Consider the following 23,766-nt stretch of genomic DNA (forward strand, 5'->3'; position numbering starts at 1 on the left):
ACATTTAGCAGAAGTTAAAAGTAAGTAGATGCTTCATACACCAAAGAGTTAAACACATCCACAAATACAGTGTAGGAATATCAGAAGGTAATTTAGGAAAATTATAAAAGAATTAGAAAACACACTAGTCATGGCACCACCTAAGTTACCATTGCAAAGGCTATTACTGCTCCTGCTTCAACACATCATCTGGTCGTTATCTGTGGGCAGGAGGGAATTTCCTCTCCAGTATATTACTGTAAGAGTAAAGTGCTTTGAGGGAATTTTACACGTTTTACTGAACCACTGAGCAACGAGCAGTTACAGGCAACATACCTGACTGAACCAAGCAGTACTGGTTTTCTGCTAGAGAATGACTACAATCCTCCTTCTAGTGATTATTAGAGTTACATCAGATAAAAAAAGAATAGGGTAAGTGCCTGTGTGACGGATACCTGGAGCTACAGCTAATGACTGCTTTATGCCTTGGATACCACAAGGCATAAAATCCAGATTGCACTTTTTATTTTTAAAAAGTATTCTCTACCATTCACTTTCTAAATTACATAAACCGACCAATATTTTTATGTAAATAGCTCCAGACACTTTTCAGAGAAAAAATTATTTATACAGACTGTAGACTTCTGAAACCATAATGGGGGTTTTAAAACTATGTATTTCTAAACAACTTTACTTCTAAAGTTGTGTTAATCTTTTAAATTACGTCTTGTGAGCTTTGAATAGCCTAAATCTAAACACATGAAATGCCTCTATGCTCACGAACAACCCTCTTCTACCTGTATGGATTGGGTTTGTATGTCAAGGTTTTGGTAGCGGGGGGAGCTACAGGGGTGGCTTCTGTGAGATGTCAGAAACTTCCCCCATGCCCGACAGAGCCAATGCCAGCCGGATCCAGGATGGGCCCACCGCTGGCCAAGGCTAAGCCCATCAGCGATGGTGGTAGTGCCTCTGGGATAGCATATTTAAGAAGCAGGGGCGGGGGGAGACGATGACCCAAATGTGCAATTGCAGCTGGGAGAGAGGAGTGAGAACATGTGAGAGAAACAACTCTGCAAACACCAAGGTCAGTGAGGAAGGAGGGGGAGAAGGTGCTCCAGGTGCTGGAGCAGAGATTCCCCTGCAGCCCATGGTGATGACCATGGTGAGGTGGGCTGTCTCCCTGCAGCCCATGGAGGTTAAGGGTGGAGCAGAGATCCACCTGCAGCCCATAGAGGACCCCACGCTGGTGCAGAGGGATGCCCAAAGGAGGCTGTGACACAGTGGGAAGCCTGTGCTGGAGCAGGCTCCTGGCAGGATCTGTGGAGAGAGGAGCCCAGGCTGGAGCAGGTTTGCTGGTGGGACTCATGACCCTATGAGGGACCCATGCTGGAGCAGTCTGTTCCTGAAGGACTGCACCCTGTGGAAGGGACCCATGCTGGAGCAGTTTGTGAAGAACTACAGCCTGTGGGAAGGACTCACATTGGAGAAATTTGTGGAGGACTGTCTCCTGTGGGAGGGACCCCACACTGGAGCAGGGAAAGAGTGTGAGTTAGGAGCTGCAGAGACAACGTGTGATGAACTGACCACAATCCTAATTCCCTGTCCCCCTGCGCCACTGGAGGGAGGAGGTAGAGAAATCGGGAGTGAAGTTGAGCCTGGAAAGAAGGGAGGGGTGGGGGGAAGGTGTTTTTAAGATTTGGTTTTATTACTCGTTACCCTACTCTGATTTTGATTGGTAATAAATTAAATTAACTTTCCCCAAGTCAGGTCTGTTTTGCCCATGACGGTAATTGCTGAATGATCTCTCCTTGTCCTTTTCTCGACCCATGAGCCTTTCGTTGTATTTTCTCTCCCCGTGTCCAGCTGAGGAGGGGGGTGATGGAGCGGCTTTGGTGGGCAGCTGGCATCCAGCCAGGGTCAACCCACCACACCATAAGGTGTTGTCAATGTGCAACTGAAAAGAGCAAAGATTTGGGCCAACATAAATAGTAATCCTGATCCAAGCCTCCTCCCCCTGCACACATAATTAGGAGATATTCCAAGACATATTTTCCTGAGAACTACTAAAGGGATGACAGTTCACAAATGTTTTTCCTGCTGTTATAATAATCCCCACAGTCATGGGTTCATGTTGAGGGGACTTAGTCAGTTGATAAGAACAAAATCTTGTAACATTTTCATCAGCTCTTTACAGCAAAACAAATTAGTTCTCTTTCAATGCTTATCTATTAATAATTTTCATAATGTGCTGCTGCATTGCTTGCATTTACATATGTTTAATTTCATGTTTATAAGTCACATCCGCAGAGTTTAACACACATAGGTGTATGTGTCTGCAAATACTTAAAGACCAGATGTACAGAAAGTCTCTTCCTGGCAGTGCAGAGACTCCTAGTGGGACTTTGGATGCCTAAATCCCACGGGAAGTACTGAAAACCCTGCCGGCTGTCTGCCAGCAACTTTAGATGCCTAAATGCCTTTAACATATTGGTACTGTGTCCAGCTTATAATACGAGAAACTGTAAATGATTCAAACTATAGAATAGCAATTAGTATTGTATAAATACTATAGTACAGGTAGTATACTACAGTATCTTTTAAAAGGAATGGAAAGAGAAACCACTGATAGACTATCAAGAATTTATAAATATCAGCTCTAGAATATATGATAGGATCAGTCCAAATATGTACATATTATTTCAATAAATATAAGCAGGTTCTGCAGAACAGGCAGGGGAACATACAGTATTTAAAGATAAATAGGTAGTTTCTGGCAAAAAGGACTTTGTTGCAATTGACGGGATCGTTTTGCTCATGGTGATGGTGATGGGTTTTTCCCAAGGCAACCCCACCTTTGACGTTGTTGTTCTGCACCCACTGAGAGCAGAACAAACCCCGTCAGTTTTATGCTGCATCTTCCTTTTGTGCTCCGTTAGGGTAACTTATTAGGGTGGCCTTTTTGTAAAACCCCCATCCGCTCTGCTCCCAGCCCAGCAGCACCAAGACAGCAGAGCAACCACACACTACATTTTGTATTTGCTAAGCAAAAGCCTCCGGAGTGAGCTCATTTCATTTGGAGACAACCCAAGGCAGAGATTTAAAAACGGACAGAAAGGTTATGTTGCAACTTAGAACAAACCAAAAATCATTACTACGTGAATTGATTGCTTGCCGCTCTAACTTTTGTTTACCATCTCTTACTTGTTGCCACGCTTGAGTGACACGGCATAGAGTATTTTCCTGCTCCAGATACAAAAAGAGCATTTTCCATTGTGCTTAAAGAGCCCAGAAACCTGCCCGTTTCCTGACAGAGCACAGTATACAAACTCTGAAGAAAAGGGAAAAACAGCTCCAAACTAGAGAATATAAATAATCTCAGACAACAGAGCAATTTCATTGTTTACACAGCCCTCCGCTGCTTACAAAAAGGATATATGGCAAAACGAGATTATTTTGTTGTATGTCTGATAGTACCGTGCTGTGACATTGCACCTGGTAGCCTGTGGGTGCCAGGGAAGAATCAAAGTAGCAGGGTTTAGCCAGCTTTATAAAATTGGACAAATTAAAAACTGGTTTGCCAGCTTCTAAGTATTTCAGTAATTTTCCAGAATATTCATCATATTTGACAAATCTACTCAAATATGTTCTGGATTATTACAGAAGGAGTATTTATGTTTTTCCTCTGCTTTCTATATGTCTTGACAAAAATGTTCTAAAAGGAAACAAAATTTCACTACAAACCAGTACAGAATATATTTTGGCACAGGAAAGACTAGGAGCCCTTTCTGATAAACTGAACAAAGCTGTTAAACTGCTAAATGGGAAGGAAAAAAATCAGATCGGATTCTGAAGCAAAGTTTTTTGATAGTAGCAAAATGTGCAGATTATGGCTCTAAGGAAAAAAATTACAAGAATGAGGAAAATGAGAAGTGGCTCATCCCTTGAACTTGCTGTCATCCGGAGTTTCTAAATTCACTTCACAACCGGGGGTGAGGGGAAAAGAAGGAATGATAATTGGGAAGTCTAAAAAATTGCAGAAGGAACATCTGACGTGAACCGGCACTGACAGAAAGCAGCCTCTGCTATGGAGAAGCACCAGATGAGGAGAAACATCATACATGCTTCCTGTTAGATCGAGATACATAGGAGAACAGAGAGAAAAAAGAAACATCCAGTCTGCTGAGTGGCGAGGGGCATGGACCTGTTCTTCATTACCCGGGGCTGGGTAGCTATTTTAAAGTTCGAACATGGAAGCCAAACAGCAGAGCTGTGACCACGAGTCAGCCAAATCCTCACTTGGAGCCAAACGGCTCCAGCATGGAACAGATTTTATTTTTACAGCTATGTTACATTTTCCTTTATTAAGCTGCCTTAGATTTATTTTTAAACTTTTTTTTTTTTTTTTTTTTGGACAGGCTAGCGCTTTCAGATCTCACAGTAATTCTGAAAATAGATCTTTTTTTATTGATACAGTGGACATCTATTAGAGTATTAAAATGTATGCTGGTACGGCTGGAGCTTATCGGCTCAAAAAAGAGAGCTACTCCCGTGGAACTTAACGTGCTGACACACGCTCGCTTTGCAAGTGGCCGTGGCAATTTTGGGTGTTAATGTCACTGCACCAGAGATGATCATTCCAAAGCAGAGTCAGAGGAACGGAACGTGTCAGCGGGTGTCACGTTGAAGGCTGGCAGCCTCGCTCCAACTCCCAGTGGGAGATGGGTTTTCCTGAGACGGTTCAAATTAATCTACTTCCCTTTGCCTGGGGTGTGCAGAAAACAATCCCTCGGTCAGTGCAGGGGGCAGGAGCTCCTGGCAGTGCATCAAGGGACTTCCTTAACCAGCCTATCTAGATTTACCTGTCAATACCTTACGCAAAGTGGTAGCGATTAAGGAATTAATGGATTGAGAATTAAATGGAAATGGATTAAGTATGGATTGAGGGAAGCCCTGAGGAGAAGGACTTGGGGGTGTTGGTTGATGAGAAGCTCAACATGACCTGGCAACGCGCACTTGCAGGCCAGAAGGCCAACCGCATACTGGGCTGCATCAAAAGAAGCATGGCCAGCAAGTTGAGGGAGGTGATTCTGCCCCTCTACTCTGCTTTCATGAGACCCCACCTGCAGCACTCGTTGAGATTTGGAGCCTCCAACATAAGAAGGACATGGACCTGTTGGAGTGAGTCCAGAGGAGCGCCATGAAGATGATCAGAGGGCTGGAGCACCTCTGCTATGAAGACAGGCTGAGAGAGTTGGGGATGTTCAGCCTGGAGAAGAGAATGCTCCAGAGAGACCATATAATGGCCTTCCAGTATCTGAAGGGGGCCTACAAGAAAGCTGGAGAAGGACGTTTTACAAGGGCGTGTAGTGATAGGACAAGGGGTAATGGTTTTAAACTGGAAGAGGGTAGATTTAGATTGGATATCAAGACAAAATTTTTCACTATGAGGGTGGTGAGGCACTGGAACTGGTTGCCCAGAGAAGCTGTGGATGCCCCATCCCTAGAAGTGTTCAAGGCCAGGCTGGATGGGGCTTTGGGCAACCTGGTCTAGCGGAAGGTGTACTTGCCCATGGCAGAGGGGGTTGGCACGAGATGATATTTAAGGTCCCTTCCAACCCAAACCATTCTATGATTCTATGAATTGCTACAAACGAGCATTTGGATGAAGCTTAAATTTCCCAAATATGAACACAAATTCAAAATGTGGAGGTGCTCAAACTTTCTAAACACGAGATCTACCCATGTTGCACTTGCGCCCGTACCCTGGGGCCTCCTGCTAGGATGCAGATGTGTACCTTGGCCAGAGAGGTTCCAACAGTGAGCTTCAGGGAAGGCTGCTGAAGGCAAACCTGCTGAGGGATGGGGTGGTGGCATTGCAGAAGGATACCAACTTCCCTCCGAGAGCATACACTTCTGGCTGAAAGGGAAAGGGGCTGAGAAATCGAGACAGTATGCTAATTCAACTCTTCCCCTCGCATGTTTTCAGACTTAAATCTCCCCACCTACTCCTGTTTTGCAAAAGTCCTGGAAACAGACAGCTGCAATTCTAGCAGCTTTGTAGCAGGGCAAATACCGTTCAGGCTTTTAGGGCTTTTATGCTTATGTTGAAAAGTGGCTCTCCAAAGTGCTGTTTCAGATCCCACTGAGGATCAAAGATATGTATTAAATTACAGTGTTGAATCCTTTTCTGCAAAGGATGACAGAACTGGATTTACATTCTCAGCAGTATGAGTACAGAACCTTACAAACCTTTAGGAAAATAACAAGGGGAAAAAAAGAAAAAAAGGAAAAATAATATTGTAATAACTGCATCCCATCTCTTAAAGTTTCCTAAATACCAGCACCCTCATACAGGTGCAAGTAAGAGGGTTAATATTTCTTTGGCAGAAAATTTAGGCAAACCTAAATCATGCCAAACCACATGGATAACTTGTAATTGCAAGAGAAAAACAACAATAGTATTTATCCAAAATTGCCAGTTATACCTACTCTGTGATGAAAACAATGCAGTTTCTGGGGAAGATAAAGGCAAAACATAAGGATGACTCATGTAAAGAAAGCTTGAAAGTATGTCTTGTGTCCCTTAGTGAGACAAGTAAAGATCCCTATAAACTTAGGATCTTGTTTGACTTTGTTTATCTATGCTTAGATAAATGTAAGTCATTAAAACGCACAGCCACGTCACTTAATGTGGGTTAATAAAGTATGAAACCATCTAGTAAATTCATGATTCATGGCAGTACTTGTAAAACACCAGCACACATACTTCTAACCAAGGCACATTATACTTGAAAACCACAATATGCGTTTTTTAACATAAGTAGTCTACTTTTCAGATGTGCTCAGCAACTGCAGCTTCTATAAAAATTGATGGGGCTCACATCAAAGTAATGCAGCAGTATCTGTCCAACTCATTTACTCTTATAAGGACATTGACTGCGAGGACGCATACGCTTCAATCTCAAACTACATTGACAGCAAACTTTACGTGTAACACTGCACAAACCGTCTCGCACTTTCTGTTGGGTTTGAAGGATAACAAGGGACAAGCAGCTTTACACTGCTAATATAATATGCCACTGAAGGATCTGAGAGCAGAATCAGACCAACTAACCTGGCCACTGCTGACTCAGGTGAAGTGGGTACTGCTGTCAGTTGTCTGTGCATTGCCTTTGACAGAGGTTAATGCCCTTTTCTAGCAAAAGCTTTTTCTTTCTTTTGCTCTCTCTTCCTTTTCCTTTTTTCCCTTTCCCTTTTCCTTTTCCTTTCTCCACCATTTCACTAAATTGGGTTAGAAAGCAGAGAAACAGTGAAAATGACAGGGCTAAGGGAGAAATAACCTTTGACAGGGCTGCCAGTGAGATAGGGACATCCAGCGGGGAGCAGTAAATATTTCAACCCGGATGACGGTGATGATGAGCGGGTTAGCCTGTCTAGCCGTGCCTCATGCCCTGATGAACTCCACACGAGCCAGGCACGTTGAGGAACGATGACTGCAGTGCGATGGAGGGGCAAGGAGGGGGCTGTGAGGACGAGCAGGGGAACGGAAAGCCACTCTTACAGAAGGAGGTTAACAGACACAGGTCTGGTTAGCGTGGAGAAAATAAAGACCAGGGGGAAAGAGGACGGTTCTTCATTAGTACATCGGGAATGAAAACCAGGAAAACAGTCACTTAAGCTATACAATAAGATTTGCTTAAAAACAAGTGGGTATAAAATTCCTGTGAGTCAGTTCAGGCTAGAAATCAGGCAGTGGTTTCTAAAGAGCAAAGCAAGCGAGGCTCTGTAGAGCCCCTCCGCAGTTTTTTTGGTTCCAGCAGCAGCCAAGTGTTCAGCCTGACCCAGCACATTTGTGGGAAAGAAATGCCGCAGCTGCTCCCCGTCTCAGGCTGCCCCCCTCATCCTCTGTCTGACCACCGTGCACATCCCCATCGCAGGAGCGCGCAGCCGGCCACCGCCTGACGCACGGGGAACAGGGGCAGGAGCAGCGCCGAAGCATTCGGTTCGGGAACATCAATGGTACAATCGAGGGATAAAATCCCCACTGGCCGTGGAACTTGCGCGTGGGAAAAATGGTAAGGAGCTAGAGGCGGAGGGTGACACCAGGAGCGAAAAGGCTGGTGTGAGGGAGATGTAGCAGGTTTTGTTCTGATGTCCTAATCAAGGCTTAGCTGCGTGTTATTAAGCAGACAGGATTCAGCGTTGGAGTGTTCAGACATCGGGGATAATCAGGCCAGCCAAGTTCAGACTTTGAAGGTGTGAAGAAGGAGGCCACGCGAAGAAAAAAGTTGCAGCGCAGTCTCGTCTGTGTTTCAATTTATTTTCTCTGAAGCATTTGCAAATGAGAATTTTCCTGGCGCCCGAGAACCTTTGGCAGAGCTGAGGTGGCAATGACCAACTAAGAACAGTAAGCATTTCAACCCAGATCAGCATCACCAGCTCTCCAAATATAAAAATAATTAATTTGTTTTCATACTGGAAGCTCAGTAAAAATACAAAACCTCAGGGGCCATCCACACTTGAAAGCTCCTTTGGATTAAGGCAGTGTGGGAATTCACACTCCTGCGGCTCTGCTTGAATACTTAAAGTACAGTTGACTTATACTCCAAGTAAGACAGTTTTTCGTGACTTGACTTAATAAATTTTCAGAGGGGAGTGTCCACACATGGAGTTACTCTGCAATAACTTACTGCCCACGTAGGCAAACCCTAGCAGCTAACACTGGAAGTAAATATTTTCAGTGCTCAAGCACTGAAATAGCCTCTGAGCACTTACATACTCGGTTTCACGCAGATGAATGTATCTATTGGGTTTTGCAGGGTTGCTCATGCACATGCCAAAATATTTACAGGACTGGGGCCCTGCTTTGTAGCAAAAGATGTGTGCCGTGCCCCAGAGTACCACCTTAAAGAAAAATACGAATCCCCAGACTGAATGCTAGTGTATCCCGTCATCTCTCCCATCTCTCTGATACCATTCCAGTTGGCTCTCCCGCGCTCCCAGATAATTCACACATGTTCACTCATACACAAACCCTACGGCACCCCTTCCCCCCACGAAAAAAACTCAGCCAGCTGTTACAAAATTCAGACATTTCATTAACACAGTTTACCAGCTGATACTGCCAAGCAAAATAGAGACAATTAATAATAATCAGGGCTGAAGGGTCTGAGACAGCTTATGAGTAAAGGATTGTATTAGTTGTTTAAAAAGGACAAACTCGCTCCTGCCTGGAGTGATAGGGAACAAAGGGCGGTGATGTATAACCGGGGAGGAAAGAGACTCTCTCCGTGGCTTTTGTAGATTACTGTGTGAATGACAGGAGCGGCAGGAGCAAATACCTCTTTTCATTTGCTCAGCCTGCTGGAGAAGAATAGCAGCGCTTGCCAATGAAGCTGCAGCTGTGCTCCAGCTCCGTTTAATCACTGTGTATGACTGAGGGTTAATTAGCTGCCATTCTTACTGCTATTTGTTGTTCTAATGAAGATTTGCATAAATGTAGGACTAGGGGGTAACTGATACTTGATTTTTCCCTTCAGAGAGGCTGGGGGTGGAAAACTCGCCCATCCCAAGTGTTTATGTTTGTGGGAGATTCAGTGTTGCCTTTCCATTTGACCTGATCTGCTTCTGGCTGATGAACGGTGAACAAAGAGTTCAAAGTTGCTTATCAAATCGAGTCCCCTGTTGGGTTTCTGCCTTTAGAAAGGGGCAGACTGGTTAGATGAGGAGAGGACCGAGGGATTAGAAAATTACTCCCAGCTGACAGAGAGGAAAATACATATATCTGCATGCTTCTGTATCTATATATGTACACATGTACATGATATATCTCAGTGATAGGTATATCAGTGATATATATATCGGTGATGTATCTCTCTCTCTCTCTCTCTCTCTCTCTCTCTCTATCTATCTCCATCCATCCATCCATCCATCCATCCATCCATCCATCCATCCAATCTAATCTGGATGGCAAGGAACCAATCATGTTGGTGATAAAATGTCATTAAAAAATAACAGGACAGGCAGTACAACCAGAACAAGCTGTAGCATATTAGGCAATATGCTGAAAAGTCAGAACTTGTAAGTTTTTGCAAGCCCTCTGTTGTACATAACTAACATTCAAAGTTCACTTTTCAATAAAAAAGGTATCTAACACGAAACAGGCAATCTCAAACGACGGCAAAAATGACTCAGCAGTTCACAGCTACCTGCCATTGGTGCCTCACATGAGGGGAATTCGCAACACGAATTAAGAAATTGCATTAATTCCTCGAAAGATCATAGGAAAATTTTAACATGAAGTAGTAACAAAATCCAAAACTACTTTGTAATTGAAGAGAACGTTTGAAAATGAAACGCCATAAAAATGGTTTTATTTACTATGGTCATGAGAACGCTTATGCTTACTAACTGAAAGAAACTGAAGGGAAGAATAACCTCCCGTTTTTTGTATATGAACTTATGGCATATGATAATATATTATGCGTAAGTGTTTTCAGTGTTGCTCTTACACACCTGGTCAGCTAAAACTGTTGTTTGTCAGCATCTGTAAAATAGTCTAAGGGAAAGAAAATGATGGAGAGGGCAGAGTTTAGTTTGAAATTTCTAAATTTCAAATCACTACTTGAAAGTGGCCGGCTTTCAAGTTGGCTGTATCCCTCCAAAGAGAGGTAACCACAAATGAGCACATACTTATTGCCAGTTTCTCACTCCCAACACAGCTTTGCACTGTCTCTAGGTCCCTACCTCGTCTCTAAGACACATGAGCAAATACTCGTTTGCTTTTCTTTATACTTCTGTCACCCATCTGCCTGAATTCCTACAGGCACTTCTGCATATTTTGGGGTAGACACTAGCAGAAATGCATCTTTCAGAGACATAAGGAGCGAGCATCCAACACACCTGAAATAAATGTGCCTGAAATGGTAACACTGGGCTCCTCTACCACTCCAGCTGGAAGGAATGCCATAAGTTTTAACACTATATACAGTAACAAACCCACATGAAAATGAAATAGTCAATTGGAAATAATTCAGTCTTCTGTTACAGCTTTTGACTCATCCCTTGATTAAACAAGAATCTCGCATTCTGCCCTTTGCAAAGCAATTTATAGCCCCTTGGTTGGGGAGAAAAGTTCAAAAACAGGAAACCTAGAGGTTTAAAAACTAGATGGCAAATTAAAAAAAAAATAAAAATGGAAGCGTACAATAAAAAATAAACCAGCAATAACCCTCAGCTCACTTACTTTTTCTTTAACCATTCTTTCATAATTTCTATACACTACGATTTTCCAAGGCTACAGTCAGAATCATTCATTGGTAAATAGGGTAAGAGAAAGTGGAAATTACAGATCTAGTGGTCAATGGCGGAAAACGAATCTAAAAGAGCTGAGGGAAGAGGTTAAGTGCTATGCTAGTTAATAAGAATGACAGCTTGCTTTGAATACTCATACTGGCTGTCCAGGATATTGAATAAACCTCATTTAAATTAATTTTCATTATTTGTAGAGTCTGTGTTAGACATCTATCATTGTCAGTACTATTAATATTCTTTTCAGAGACCATATTATCATCATATTTAAATGAAAGCTTTCCTTTTCAATATTTATTAACTCATTAATATTTCTTGGTACTAATATCCTGGTTGTAATATCCAAATTAGTGCCTACTACAAGGTATTTTCTACCAATTAGACTTTTTGAATTAAAAGATTTTTATTCTCAAGTACTAAAAACACACTTGAGCTCCTGAAATTGTGCTTTCTTTCTATACTATGCCTTAATTTAAATGAAAGGCATTGAAAAGTTACCTTTTTGTCGTTTTTTCAGTAGGTAGCAGTAAAACAGCGCACGGACCACGTCCTAATAGCTGACTGAATATGAACCGTGAATGAATGCGAATGTGAAAGTTAATTCGTCTTACCTGGGTTGCAGTCTGTGAGGAGGGAGCAGATGGAGAGGAGAACTTTAGAAATGGTTAACGCCGGGCTCCAGTTGTCTTTTAAAATGTCCAGGCAGATGACGCCTTGGCTGTTAATATTACAGTGGTAGATTCTTGTCCGAAATGTTACCTAAAAAAGACAGCGTGTCTAAGTACAATGGTGTTCAAGCCAGTAATTATGTGATTATTAAGCAATTAAAAAACTCTACAAACTAATATTCTGCTTTCCTGGTTGAAATGACAGTACTCTGCTACTGTCAATTAAAGACCTGGCAAGATAGGGATATTCATGAGAACATAAAGAAAATGAAGTCTGCCTCTTCCACTTATGGCCAGCAGTGGAACCGGTTTGTGAAAGGTGAGACTGGGACACGTCTCCCAAGTTTCCCCTTGCCTTGGTCTCACTGATCTCATTATTTTTGTGTGGGGCCAAAAAAAGTTATTCCAGCCACTGATCTGGACACCGTTCACAACTCAGGCCCACAGCTGCTTCACGCTTTGAAGAGAGGCAGAAGACAGATTCTTCTGCTGTCTTCATCTGTTCACCATTTGACTCAATAGATTAAGCTGGAAAAAAAATGTGGAGGCATCACATCAGTAGCTCCTGGAAAAAGTAAAGTGAAATATCTTTGAGAAAGGCTGCTCAAATAAAATGCTTTTATTTCCAAATTTTAAGTTTCAGTTGAATCAGAAGAATTGCTCACAAAACCCTTCTGGTTTTTTTTTTTTTTTGTGTGGTTGATTTTGAGGATTTCTGTATGCATTTTATACTGTCTCCCAGGTCATCCTACATGTAAAAAAACAAGGAGAAGATTACTTCTTTTACCCTAGAATGATGTGCTTCTGCTTCAAGTCGAAGATATGGGCCTTTTATTTTAAAAGAAGTTCAGCTACAAAAGTCCGTATCGTAGTTTGGAATGAATACTGGAGCTACCGGTTAAGAAGGAACAATATAGAAAACTACCCCTTGGGGGCCTCCATCAAGAACTAATTTCTCCATCAGTTTTACCCAAAAGACAAGCCAAACCAGATGGTTTTAATGACGTGTTCATAACATCTAAAATTAAAATGTACAATTTCAGTGGCCTACCTCATCAGCAATAACCCCGCCAACAGAGGGGCTGATTAGGCAGGAGACAACAGCAGGCGAAGCACACCCCCATTTAAGAAAGCTGTGCTCTTCACCAGAATTGGACACTGCTAATAACTGTGAACGCTGAGGCACCTATCCCTGCTCTACCACACAGATAAACCTGCTTCTGGAGTGTAATGGAGACTGATGACAGGCATGGTCCTATTTTTGAATAAAATCAGAAATCTCAGGGATTTCAGCGGGATTGAGATTAGGCCGCTTGTCAGTAAACAGAAGAGAGGATACAAGTGAAATAACATGGTAACTGGTTTACTTCTATTAAAAAAAAAATAATTCTCTAACATGCTGAAAAATTCTGCTCCTTTGGATTAAATCAAGCAGCTGTGACAGAATAATGGAAAGAAAAGGTAGTACATTGCTGCTATTAAAATACTAAAACACTGCATTCAACAATAAATACTTTTTCTTTTAAGTACTTCTCCACATAAATCTGGGAAAACACTTTTGGGCCCAGTGTCATGGATCAGTGAGTTCTGTAACAAAGATCTCGACAAAGCACGTTCACCAGTTTTTAAACACATCGATGTCTAACTGTATTGCCAATTGATAGGATAATTTAATAGTTTGTCACTCCATAACCTATGTATTTGTAGGTTCTTTCTTTTTTTCCCCCTACATTTGTGGTTTTGCTTATTGTTTTCCAGACTAAGTGCTTCACTTCTGGGACTTTTATGAGAATTTAAAATATTTCTGGCACAATGAGATCAATTCATCCAAACACTATAGCTAGATGATCTATTTTTCCCCCTCATTAGGAGTCCAAGCACATTCAGCATTTGGAGTGAAGGAAATCTTCTGCAAGATCAAGAAAAAACATTTAGTGATAAAATTAAATGTTTGCCTACAAAGGAAGGTTACAAATACACAAAAGCTGTAAACCACCTTACACAAACTGCATGTCAAAAGTGTCCACAAAGGGAGCTGGTGTGGAGGAGCATCCTGTGAATTGTAGGTTCATGAAGTCCCCAGACAGATTAGCTCCAGGCATTCTTATACTTGAGATATAAGTGAATCAGGGAAGGCTTCCTAGCAGGATGTCCCATGACTCCCGCAAACTTTAGCACCTGCTCAATTTTAAGTATTGCATGCTTACTTCTCAGTACGGAATCACTGAATCATGGAATTTTTCAGAGTTGGAAGGGACCTCTAGAGATCATCTAGTCCAACTCCCCTGCTAAAGCAGGATTGCCCAGAGCACATTACTCAGGACTGCATCCAGGAGGGTCTTGAAAGTCTCCAGAGAAGGGGACTCCACAACCTCCCTGGGCAGCCTGTTCAGTGCTCTGTCACCCTCACCGTAAAAAAGTTTTTTCTCATATTTGATCGGAACTTCCTGTGTTCCAGCTTGTGCACATTACCCCTCGTCCTGTTACTGGGAACCACTGAGAAGCGTCTGGCTCCATCCTCCTTAAACCCACCCTTTAGATACTTGTAAACATTAATAAGGTCTCCCCTCAGCCTTCTCTTCTCCAGGCTAGAGAGTCCCAGTTCTCTCAGCCTTTCCTCATAAGGGAGATGCTCCAGTCCCTCAATCATCTGTGTTGCCCTATGCTGGACCCGCTCCACTAGTTCCCTGTCCCACTTGAACTGGGGAGCCCAGAACTGGACACAGTATTCCAGTTGTGGCCTCACCAGGGCAGAGCAGAGGGGGAGAATGACCTCCCTTGACCTGCTGGCCACACTCTTTCCTGTGCAGCCCAGAATTCTGTTGGCCTTCTTGGCGACAAGGGCACATTGCTTGCTCATGGATAATTTACTGTCTACCAAGACCCCCAGACCCTTTTCTTCAGAGCTGCTTTCCAGCAGGTCCATCCCTAATCTATACTGCTGCCTGACATTCTTCCTCCCCAGGTGCAGGACCCTGCCCTTGTCCTTGTTGAACCTCATTAGGTTCTTCTCAGCCCAGCTCTCCAGCCTGTCTAGGTCACGCTGGACGGCAGCATGGCCCTCTGGGGTGTCAGCCACCCCACCCAGTTTGGTATCATCAGCGAACTTGCTGAGCATACACTCTGCCCCCTCGTCCGGGTCGTTGATGAATACGTTAAACAATACTGGTCCAAGTATTGACCGCTGGGGGACACCACTGGTTACAGGCCTCCAACTCGACCCTGCTCCATTAATCACAACCTTCTGAGTCCTGTCACAGACAGCTCTCAATCCACCTCGCTGTCCCCTCGTCTAGTCCACACTTCCTGAGTTTCCTAAGGAGGATGTTATGAGAGACAATGTCAAAAGCCTTGCTGAAGTCAAGGTAGAGGACATCTAGTACATTGTTGGAATAAAGGTTTTGCTTAATTATTTTTCCTGAACAAAGGTGCTCTCCTATGCTTCTATCATGAAAAATTTGAGGACATTATTCAGTGATACCTGAATACACCGAGTAATAGGATATATGTGGTCTCACCGAATGCAGGGGAAACACACTGAATCCATTGCACAGATTAAATTATACCCTCTAAATTATTTATAGACAGGTCAGTTTGAGCTTGTAACCTGCTTAAGAGAAGGCCATCAATTTGAGCCTGGATTTTAACGTGTAACCGTCTTGCCGTCATCTGAGAGGACAGACACGTTGCCACACGTTCCCCTGCCTCAGTTGCTTTTGAAGCATTGAAGCAGAGACACTGGGAATTTGGTGGGATTCAGAGAGCCACTGGGATGAACGGAAGTAGTTCATGTCTTTCCTAAGCTGTTCAACGCTCCATTGCCATCTTAGGCTATACCACGTGGGACTACACCCATTTGTAGTCAGAAGGCTACTTCTAGCAAACACTTAGACCTGAAACGTAGCATTTTTTCAGTATGAGCACATCTTAAACCCGTGACGTTGAGGAAGGCGCCCACTCACAAGATAAGGCGTGCTGCTTATCACTGACAAATATGTCACTGACTCGACAAACGTGCCACTGCGCTTTAAAATGCCTGCCTAAGTAGACAGAGACATTTTAATGACAAAAAAATCAAAGTTTTTCAGAATTTCAAAAGAAGTTGTATCAATGACAGCCTTAATACGCTGGGAGCTGTGGAGTGATGGTGGCAGGTAACAGTGTTCTCCCAAAGCATCACAGAGTACAACTGGGATGACATATTGCTTTCCTTATCCAGGTATTGCCTCAAATTGCAGCTAATGTGGGAAATGCTGACATGTAACTTCCTGGATGTTGTGTTTACCATACCCACATTTTAAAGCTATGCAGGGTCGTTTCTATTATATGTGTAGAGAGAAACCAAGTTATAATACCATTCCAGGGGAACTACATTTTCTTTATTATGGTCATATTTTTACCTTTGATGCCACTTAAATGGTTCCTATAAACAGTGCACTCTCTTTCTATTTATCCCCTAATGAAAACACCTAAACAATCCCATGCAGGGGCTCAAGGGAGTGTGTGGGTGTATAGAAGCTATCCTCAGACAATTGAATGGTAGAGGAGTAATTTATCCTTTTTTTGAACGATAAGTGCCCTTTATGGATTTACTCTCTTTCATTCTGCAATTTTAAGAGGGTATCTCATTTTTGTTGAATAAAAGTGCAGGTCAGAAAAATGCAAATTACAGGAAATAGTGAAAAAAAGGGACTATCTTCTGAAAAACGTTAAGAGTACTATAAACAAGCTTTTTAAAGGTAATGATAAGGAATTTATATGCAATCAGTTTTGGAAGTAAACAATAATAAACTCATCTGTTTATCTACTGCTGAATGCCAAACCCTTCTGAATACTGTAAAACAGAATTAAACAAATAAAAAAATGCTTTATATAGTGTCTAAGAAGAAAATGAAGTTATTTATTCCAAAGGGAGAGAAAAAATGATTAGAGAGAAAAGAGGTACATGTAAAGCTATGGCTGGCTGTTCACTGAATAAGTTTTAGGACTGAAGAAAGACTTTAAAAAACCTGGGAAGAGTGAATTAAGATGATTTCAGTTGAGTGATTGGAGGCAACTGGTTGTAGGCCAGATAAATCACTTCTGGATCTCAGAGTGATTTTGAACACCAGTTTTGCATAATAATGTAGTCCTAAAATCACTCTTTGTCTCTCTTTTGCACCGAAATGTTCCCTATGTTAGGTCTAAACCCAAGCAGCCACTGGGGCATTGGCATCTATGCGTGTGACTTGTTTAACCTTCGCTGTGAGATTCAGAGACAGGCACGTAAAGGCACGGCAGCTCTGAAAGGGCCAGTCCCACAGACACATCTCATGCGCTTCCAGACTCCACTGAATCCCGTCGTAATTCTCTTCAAAAACTTATCAGGAGGAAGAAGTGATTCTCCGCTTTTGCATATTAGCAGACAAGGGGTTAGAGCGTGCACTCAGGAATTGCTTTCTTCAGCCTGTTTGTGTTCAAACCCCCACCTCCTCTTCCTCATTCCTCCCACTGAAGCCTGGTAACTGTGCAGGGAGAGGTGAAAGATTCCCAGAGTCAACAGGAAAATAAACAAAACCAACCCCCTTCTGCTCCGCCAACACCGGACGCAGGATTGAGATCCCAGGGCTCTCATTCCGGCAGTTTTGGAAAGTTCCTTTCAAGCTCTTTCATTTCTTACAAGGGTGCAATTCTGCATGCCTGCCTGAGATGAAACTTCTGTCTTCCTCAAATATTCCCCTGGAGTTCCGTTTTAATAAAACTGCGGTGGCACTACCTGAAGTGGAAGAAGTTGTACTGCATACAGAAAAGGTTATATATATATTAAAAAATATGATGCCCTTTATGATGATGTTCATGGAGCTCAGGAGGGAGTAAGTAGTTCCCATCTCAGTTTGTCAGACTTTATGAGCAATAGATTTGTCTGCTCGAATAGAAAGAATAATAAAAACAAGATCAGGCCTACACTCTTTAGTCATATTAGAAAAATACTATAAAACAACCTAAATGAAAAATACTTACAGTTATGAGTGACACAATGTTCATGCAATAGCCCTCACACTAATTAACATCCTTAAATTTCTTACGGAGTGCACTTCATTTTATCTATACCCAGCACTGAGGCTGCCTTTCTAAGACAGGGTTTCTCTGGTTTCTAACTACGGATTTCTAGCATGCACACGAAGAATTGTTGAGATACTTAATGGATTATCACACAAAGTGCATAATAAATGACTGACCACACGATGCTCACTATTAAAGAGCACGATTTAAATATATGCCAAGAAGCGAACTTCAGCCAGTTCTTAAAAAACTTGCTCACACCTAATTTTAGTTGGTTAAGAATAGCTGTAGTTTATTTTATTGAGGGAAAATATATGTCATCTGCAATAGCAGGAAATAATAAATTGTAATTACTTTTGCTTGACCTACAGAAAAATCTGATGTGCAAACTACTCTGGGTTTCTGTGGCAAAATGCACCATGCAAGACATAGCTAGCCAAAAGTGATAACAATTTAAAAGGGATATAATAGCATCCACATGAGTTAACCTTTAAAATTACTGAAAATGAAACAGTATGCAATATGAGTAATTATTCATTATATTCACGGTAATTATGAAGCTGAGTAACAACTCACACTGTCTTTAATGGACTGTTGCAGGGGAAAAAAAATCCCCTTAGTATTGACTAAGCACAGCAATACTAAATGTCTACGTTATATAAATGTACTCATTTTGTGCACAGATTTAATATCAGAAAAAGTAAAAAGGAACCTTGATGATCTTTGATGTACCTGTGAGGGCAAATAAAAAAAAATCATCCTAAACTGTACAAAGCTTTCTGGAAATAAAAGAGCAGGAGAGAATAAGGGAAATGGATTACTGTTCCGGTTAGGGACATTGAGAATAGAAGCAATATAGTAAGATGCAAAGCATCAAAAGCTTTCTGTGACAAAGTCAATACGAGCTTTTATAAAATGATTTTCATTTAATCAGCGTAATATTTCTTACAATTAGTAATGCCGTATGGAAAGTCAGCAATAAAGTCCTTTTCTAGAGACTAAAATTTTTAAAGATTTACCGGCCATTTAACTTTTATAAAATAAATCCTCCCTTTTGCAGTGTAAAGCATGCAGGCCGTACTGTCCTACATGCGCCGCCTCTCTGAGCGCCCCAAAGTACTCCTCCATGTTTGCTTTAACGCAATCCAACTCTTCTCACCTAAATGTGAGCTAGCCTAGCACATAGCAACATTTTTATTTTACATGAGAAAAATCGCATATCACCACATGACAGGCAGTAGCTGGCATTTCACTGCTCTTCCTAATTCTGCTATGCTTCTGTAAGGAGGGAGCTCCGGGATGGAGGCAGAGGCAGGTGTCGCCATCATGGGGCTGTGGGCACAGGGCTGCAGCAGGCATTTCAAGGCCTAAAAGTTTGTTCTAAGAAACCTGGGCTTCTTTTCACGTGCCCAGTTTTAACAGCCTGTTGGAGCAAGTCCAGAGGAGGTCATGAAGATGTTCAGAGTGCTGGAGCACCTCTCCTGTGAGGACAAGCTGAGAGAGTTGGGGTTGTTCAGCCTGGAGAAGAGAAGGCTCCAGGGAGACCTTATACTGGCCTACCAGTACCTGAAGGGGGCCTACAGGAAAGATGGGGAGGGACTCTTTATCAGGGAGTATAGCCATAGGACGAGGGATAACGGTTTTAAACTGAAAGAAGGTAGATTTAATCTAGATACTAAGAAGAAATTCTTTACTGTGAGGGTGGTGAGACACTGGAACAGGCTGCCCAGGGAAGCTGTGGATGCCCCATCCCTGGAAGTGTCCAAGGCCAGGCTGGATGGGGCTTTGAGCAGCCTGGTCTAGTGGGAGGTGTCCCTGCCCATGGCAGGGGGGTTGGAACTAAATGAACTTTAAGGTCCCTTCCAACCCAAACCATTCTATGGTTATATGATTCCATGCCTGCAGTGGAGTGCTCCCTACATGAGAAGTTCTAGGCAGATTGACCTCAAAACCATAGTTTTCCGTCCTAATCAGTTCATCTACTCTTATTCTATAGTCATAATGTACAAAAAATTCTCTCACATCCGTGTATATATATGTGTGTGTGAGGTAAAGAGGACAAGAAAGAACATTGAGATATGATGTATTTTTAGATTATGTGTGGCTTTTATGCAGTAGTAAAACGTGTGTGATATGGCAGCATTACGTAGTTTCTGAAACATCCAATAGACATCATGAGTCCTCTTTTGAAAACATATTTTACAAGCAGTATACAAACCACTGCTGTGAGGCAGAAGGTATTCCCCATAAGATGCCTCTACAGGCCCTTTTGGGGAGCTTAGTTTATGAGGTATTTATAGGAAACAGAAAGAAATGATTAACCACCTAAGTTTGCGGGATGGAAAACAGGAAGAGTTTAGTTTGATAGGGACATTTTCATCAAGTCTAAATAAATCAATACAAACTACTGATATGAATTAGTATATTAAAAACAGATTGAAAAAGAAGGCTATTCATTAGAAGAAATGGCAATTCAATTTGGCAATTACTAGAAGAATTATCAGATAACTGAATTCAAAGGAAATCTCAGAGATTTACACGGTATTGCCCTACCAAAAGTGACTTTCGCATTTATTCGCAATAAAACGTAGCTATTGATCTTTTCCTCAGCCTCAGAAATATGTCAGTATTTCTGCTTGCATCTCTGTCCTCCACTTTACATCTCTGTGATTCTGCCATTTTGAGAGACATTAAAGCTTCTTTAAGGAGCTACCTGGATTTGACCTGTCCTGAGCCCTATACCACTACACGCTGCCCTATAGGTTCAGCGTTACCTGAAGATATGGGACCTATGGAACAAAGGGAGTTTGACTGCAAGTGGTGCAAGCGTGGGAGCTGTACGCTGTGGTTCGCATGCCTGGGAACAGCCGCTCCGAGAAGAGCAGGCTGATACTGTGAGCTCTGACAACGGTCTGCTGGTGGTAGGTTGTCCATTTCTCCCTCTCAAAGACTCCCCTGCATTTGATTTCTGCCTGCAGCCGCCCAAAGTCTTGGCTCGCTAGGAAAGCCTGCCAACTCCATTTATTGTCATGGATGAAGGATCCACGGGCTGCGCTCAGCAAGAAGATGTAAATAGCAAGGCCGGGTGAAGAACAAGGGAGTGCGGAGGCACAGCAAAGGGGCCGGGGGAGGCAGCGGTGTGGGAATACGCCAGGCAAGGGACCACCAGACCATCAGGAGGAGGAGGAGGAGGAGGACGGGGAGGGCAGGAGCCAGCTGAGAAAAGTTGTGAGCAGCACAGCACGGCACCGAGAGCTAATGTGATGTGACAGAAGCTATGAGAGGAGTATGACGAGGCAAACGAACATAAGGGATAACGGTGACAGGAGACCATCGCATTCGAAGGCTGGTCATAGGATGGCAATATCTGGGGGGAGCAAGAGAAGGCTGACTGAAGCCCTGCCTACACCAGGGTTGCAGAGATGGTAAACAGCCATGATCAAATAGGCTGTACTTAAGGTTATTCTGAGTTAGAGAGTTTCAAATGTAAATTGTGTTAATAGTGACGCACGCAAGTTAAAGTGTGGGTCTGCCTCGTAAGGCTCATTTTAACAATTGAGGTTAGTGATAACAAGGACTGCTTATTTTTTCTCATCTACTCTTGCAAACACTGTTTTTCTACTACACTGCAGAGAAAAGTGTCCTTAATAGCCAATCACATATAAAATAAGTATGAAAAAGTAGAGTAAAAGCCAAGAACAAAAAGAACTGTGCCTCGTACATGAAGCCGAATTTATGAAATAGGTAGCAAGTTCGTGCCACAGAAGAAGGATTCCGCCTAATGATATTTAGTGCGTAGAGATCAGTGTTATATGACAATTGCATTAAAAAATTGTAAAAATGCTTCATATTGCCGTTAAAACCAGATTCTATAGACACTGTGCATTATATTTACAAAGGAAAAAGACCCTCCTTGCAGTTGAGCAGTTGATTTAGAACAGCCTAGGCTTTCAAATGTTAAGAACAATTTTTCAGGCAGTCGATAGACATATGAGATTTACAAGGAGGAAATGGGAGTTTTCTGTTATTTTAATTTTGATTTAGAGGTGATTTAGCATATTGCAGCTTTCAAGTCCTGTGAACCATTTTTCAGTCAGCTGAGATTAAAGTCCCTAGCAAGATTAATTGTAGAGTTGGGATTAAGAGATTTTATAAATCACTCAAATTCAAAAATAAAGCTAGCAGAGTACTAGGATAATGATAGATATATCCATATTGTATCAGCTACGGTTAAATTGAATTGACACTGTAATAGACTGAACGCAGTCAAATATGAGAGTAGAAGTTATTAATAAAGATTATTCTTGATGAAAATGCAGACACCACAGCAGTGACAATTCCTGGGGGGAGAGTTCTCTTGAAGAGTGTTCATTTTTCTATAAACACCTGTATGAAAGACCCTGATATGGCTTCTTGATTTGTCAAGGTTTCCTGCTCCGGAGGGAGAGTATACAGGATAATGAAATTACTGTCCTTCCTTCAATAACTATAGTGTACATAATGATGCAGTGTTAGTTTGTTGCAACGGCTAAACTTTAAAGGATCTCAGATCAAAAGTTTGCATACTTGGGGAATTCACTGATGTGGACCAAGGACAGAAATTTAGCTGAAATTCTTTCTCTCAGATTGGGCTGATGGAAAGATATGATAAGCCATATTCATATACAGATATATATACACACACACATATATACCCATAGATATACGCCTCCCCACACTAGAGACATCTAGCTATGCATAGCTATATACCCCATTCAATATACCAAAGAAAGAGGCAGAGCGAGAGAGAGCTTTCCTTTGTTAAAGCCAAGGGGAGAACTGTCTGAATCCATTAAGGATGAAAGGAAGATAGTTAGCAGGAAAAAGAAATCTCAAAGGTATTTCTAAAAAAGGTTGAGGGGTCATTAAGGCACTGGAGAAATGTAGGGTTATGTCCTTGGCAGGCCGTCTAAGTATTTTTGTTCATTTCTTTAAGTGACCGCTCTGAACAGGGCACGGCTTTCTCTAGTCTTCAGCCCACTGCACTACAAGGGAGATGCTGTATTTTGGGGCTGAAGTGAAACCTCACCCTTGTGACCAACACTGAAACCTCAGCAGCATCTGGCCTTTAGCTGACGGTGAGATCATGTCCACATCTCCGCCTCGCTTTGTCTGTTCCATACCTGCCTCCCGCCCGGCATCTCATAAAAGCAACGTGATACTTGGGATGCAGCTGAAAGGAGAACGGCGATTCTGCAGGCTGCCTGCTTTCTTGCTGACTCAGACAACTGGGTGCTCAGCTAATTTCCGCAGTGCTACAGAAGCTTCCTTGCAGTGGAGGCGAGGAAATGTTTTTAATTGATTAGAGCCTCTCAGAAAGCCAGAGCTAATTTGTCAGTTCTCAGATGAGCTGTTCTAAAAATCGTGTTCTCTTGGTTGTAGAGATAAATCGGAGTTAGGCTGGGATGGCCCTCCCTCACTCCTATTCGGGTTGCATCAGTCACACACAGATAAACTTTTTGGGGAAGAACAACTCCCTCCTCTGCAGGAGTGTGCTGCGGTTGTGAGTGAAGCAAAATGCCACTGATTTAAAAGGAAAGCAAAGCTGAAAGGGTCAGTGACCTCTGGCTCGGGAAATCTGGAGTCCAGTTTCCAGGCATGAGACCAAGTTGAAAGACCGAAATAGACTGACTTCAAAGGGGAAAAAAAATGAATATTGTGAGAGCAAATTATATTCTGACTTACCACATGGTATATTCTATTTTGGCAAAGAATAACTTAATTTGCT

The 23,766-nt window shown here is 42.3% G+C and overlaps 1 protein-coding gene across 2 annotated transcripts in view; it reads right to left on the reverse strand.

Moving 5' to 3' along the window:
* The window catches only part of LOC128905423 (ubiquitin-conjugating enzyme E2 E2), a 223,342-nt gene that overhangs the window by 14,810 nt on the left and 184,766 nt on the right, over nucleotides 1-23,766 (reverse strand). For both annotated transcript variants that reach the window (XM_054191520.1, XM_054191519.1), the window contains exon 5: nucleotides 11,901-12,048. In XM_054191520.1, coding sequence (XP_054047495.1) covers nucleotides 11,901-12,048 — 148 coding nt within the window. The remainder of the gene's footprint in view (nucleotides 1-11,900; nucleotides 12,049-23,766) is intronic.

This window comes from Rissa tridactyla, chromosome 2 (genome assembly GCF_028500815.1).
Source record: "Rissa tridactyla isolate bRisTri1 chromosome 2, bRisTri1.patW.cur.20221130, whole genome shotgun sequence".
NCBI classification, from domain to species: Eukaryota; Metazoa; Chordata; class Aves; order Charadriiformes; family Laridae; genus Rissa; species Rissa tridactyla.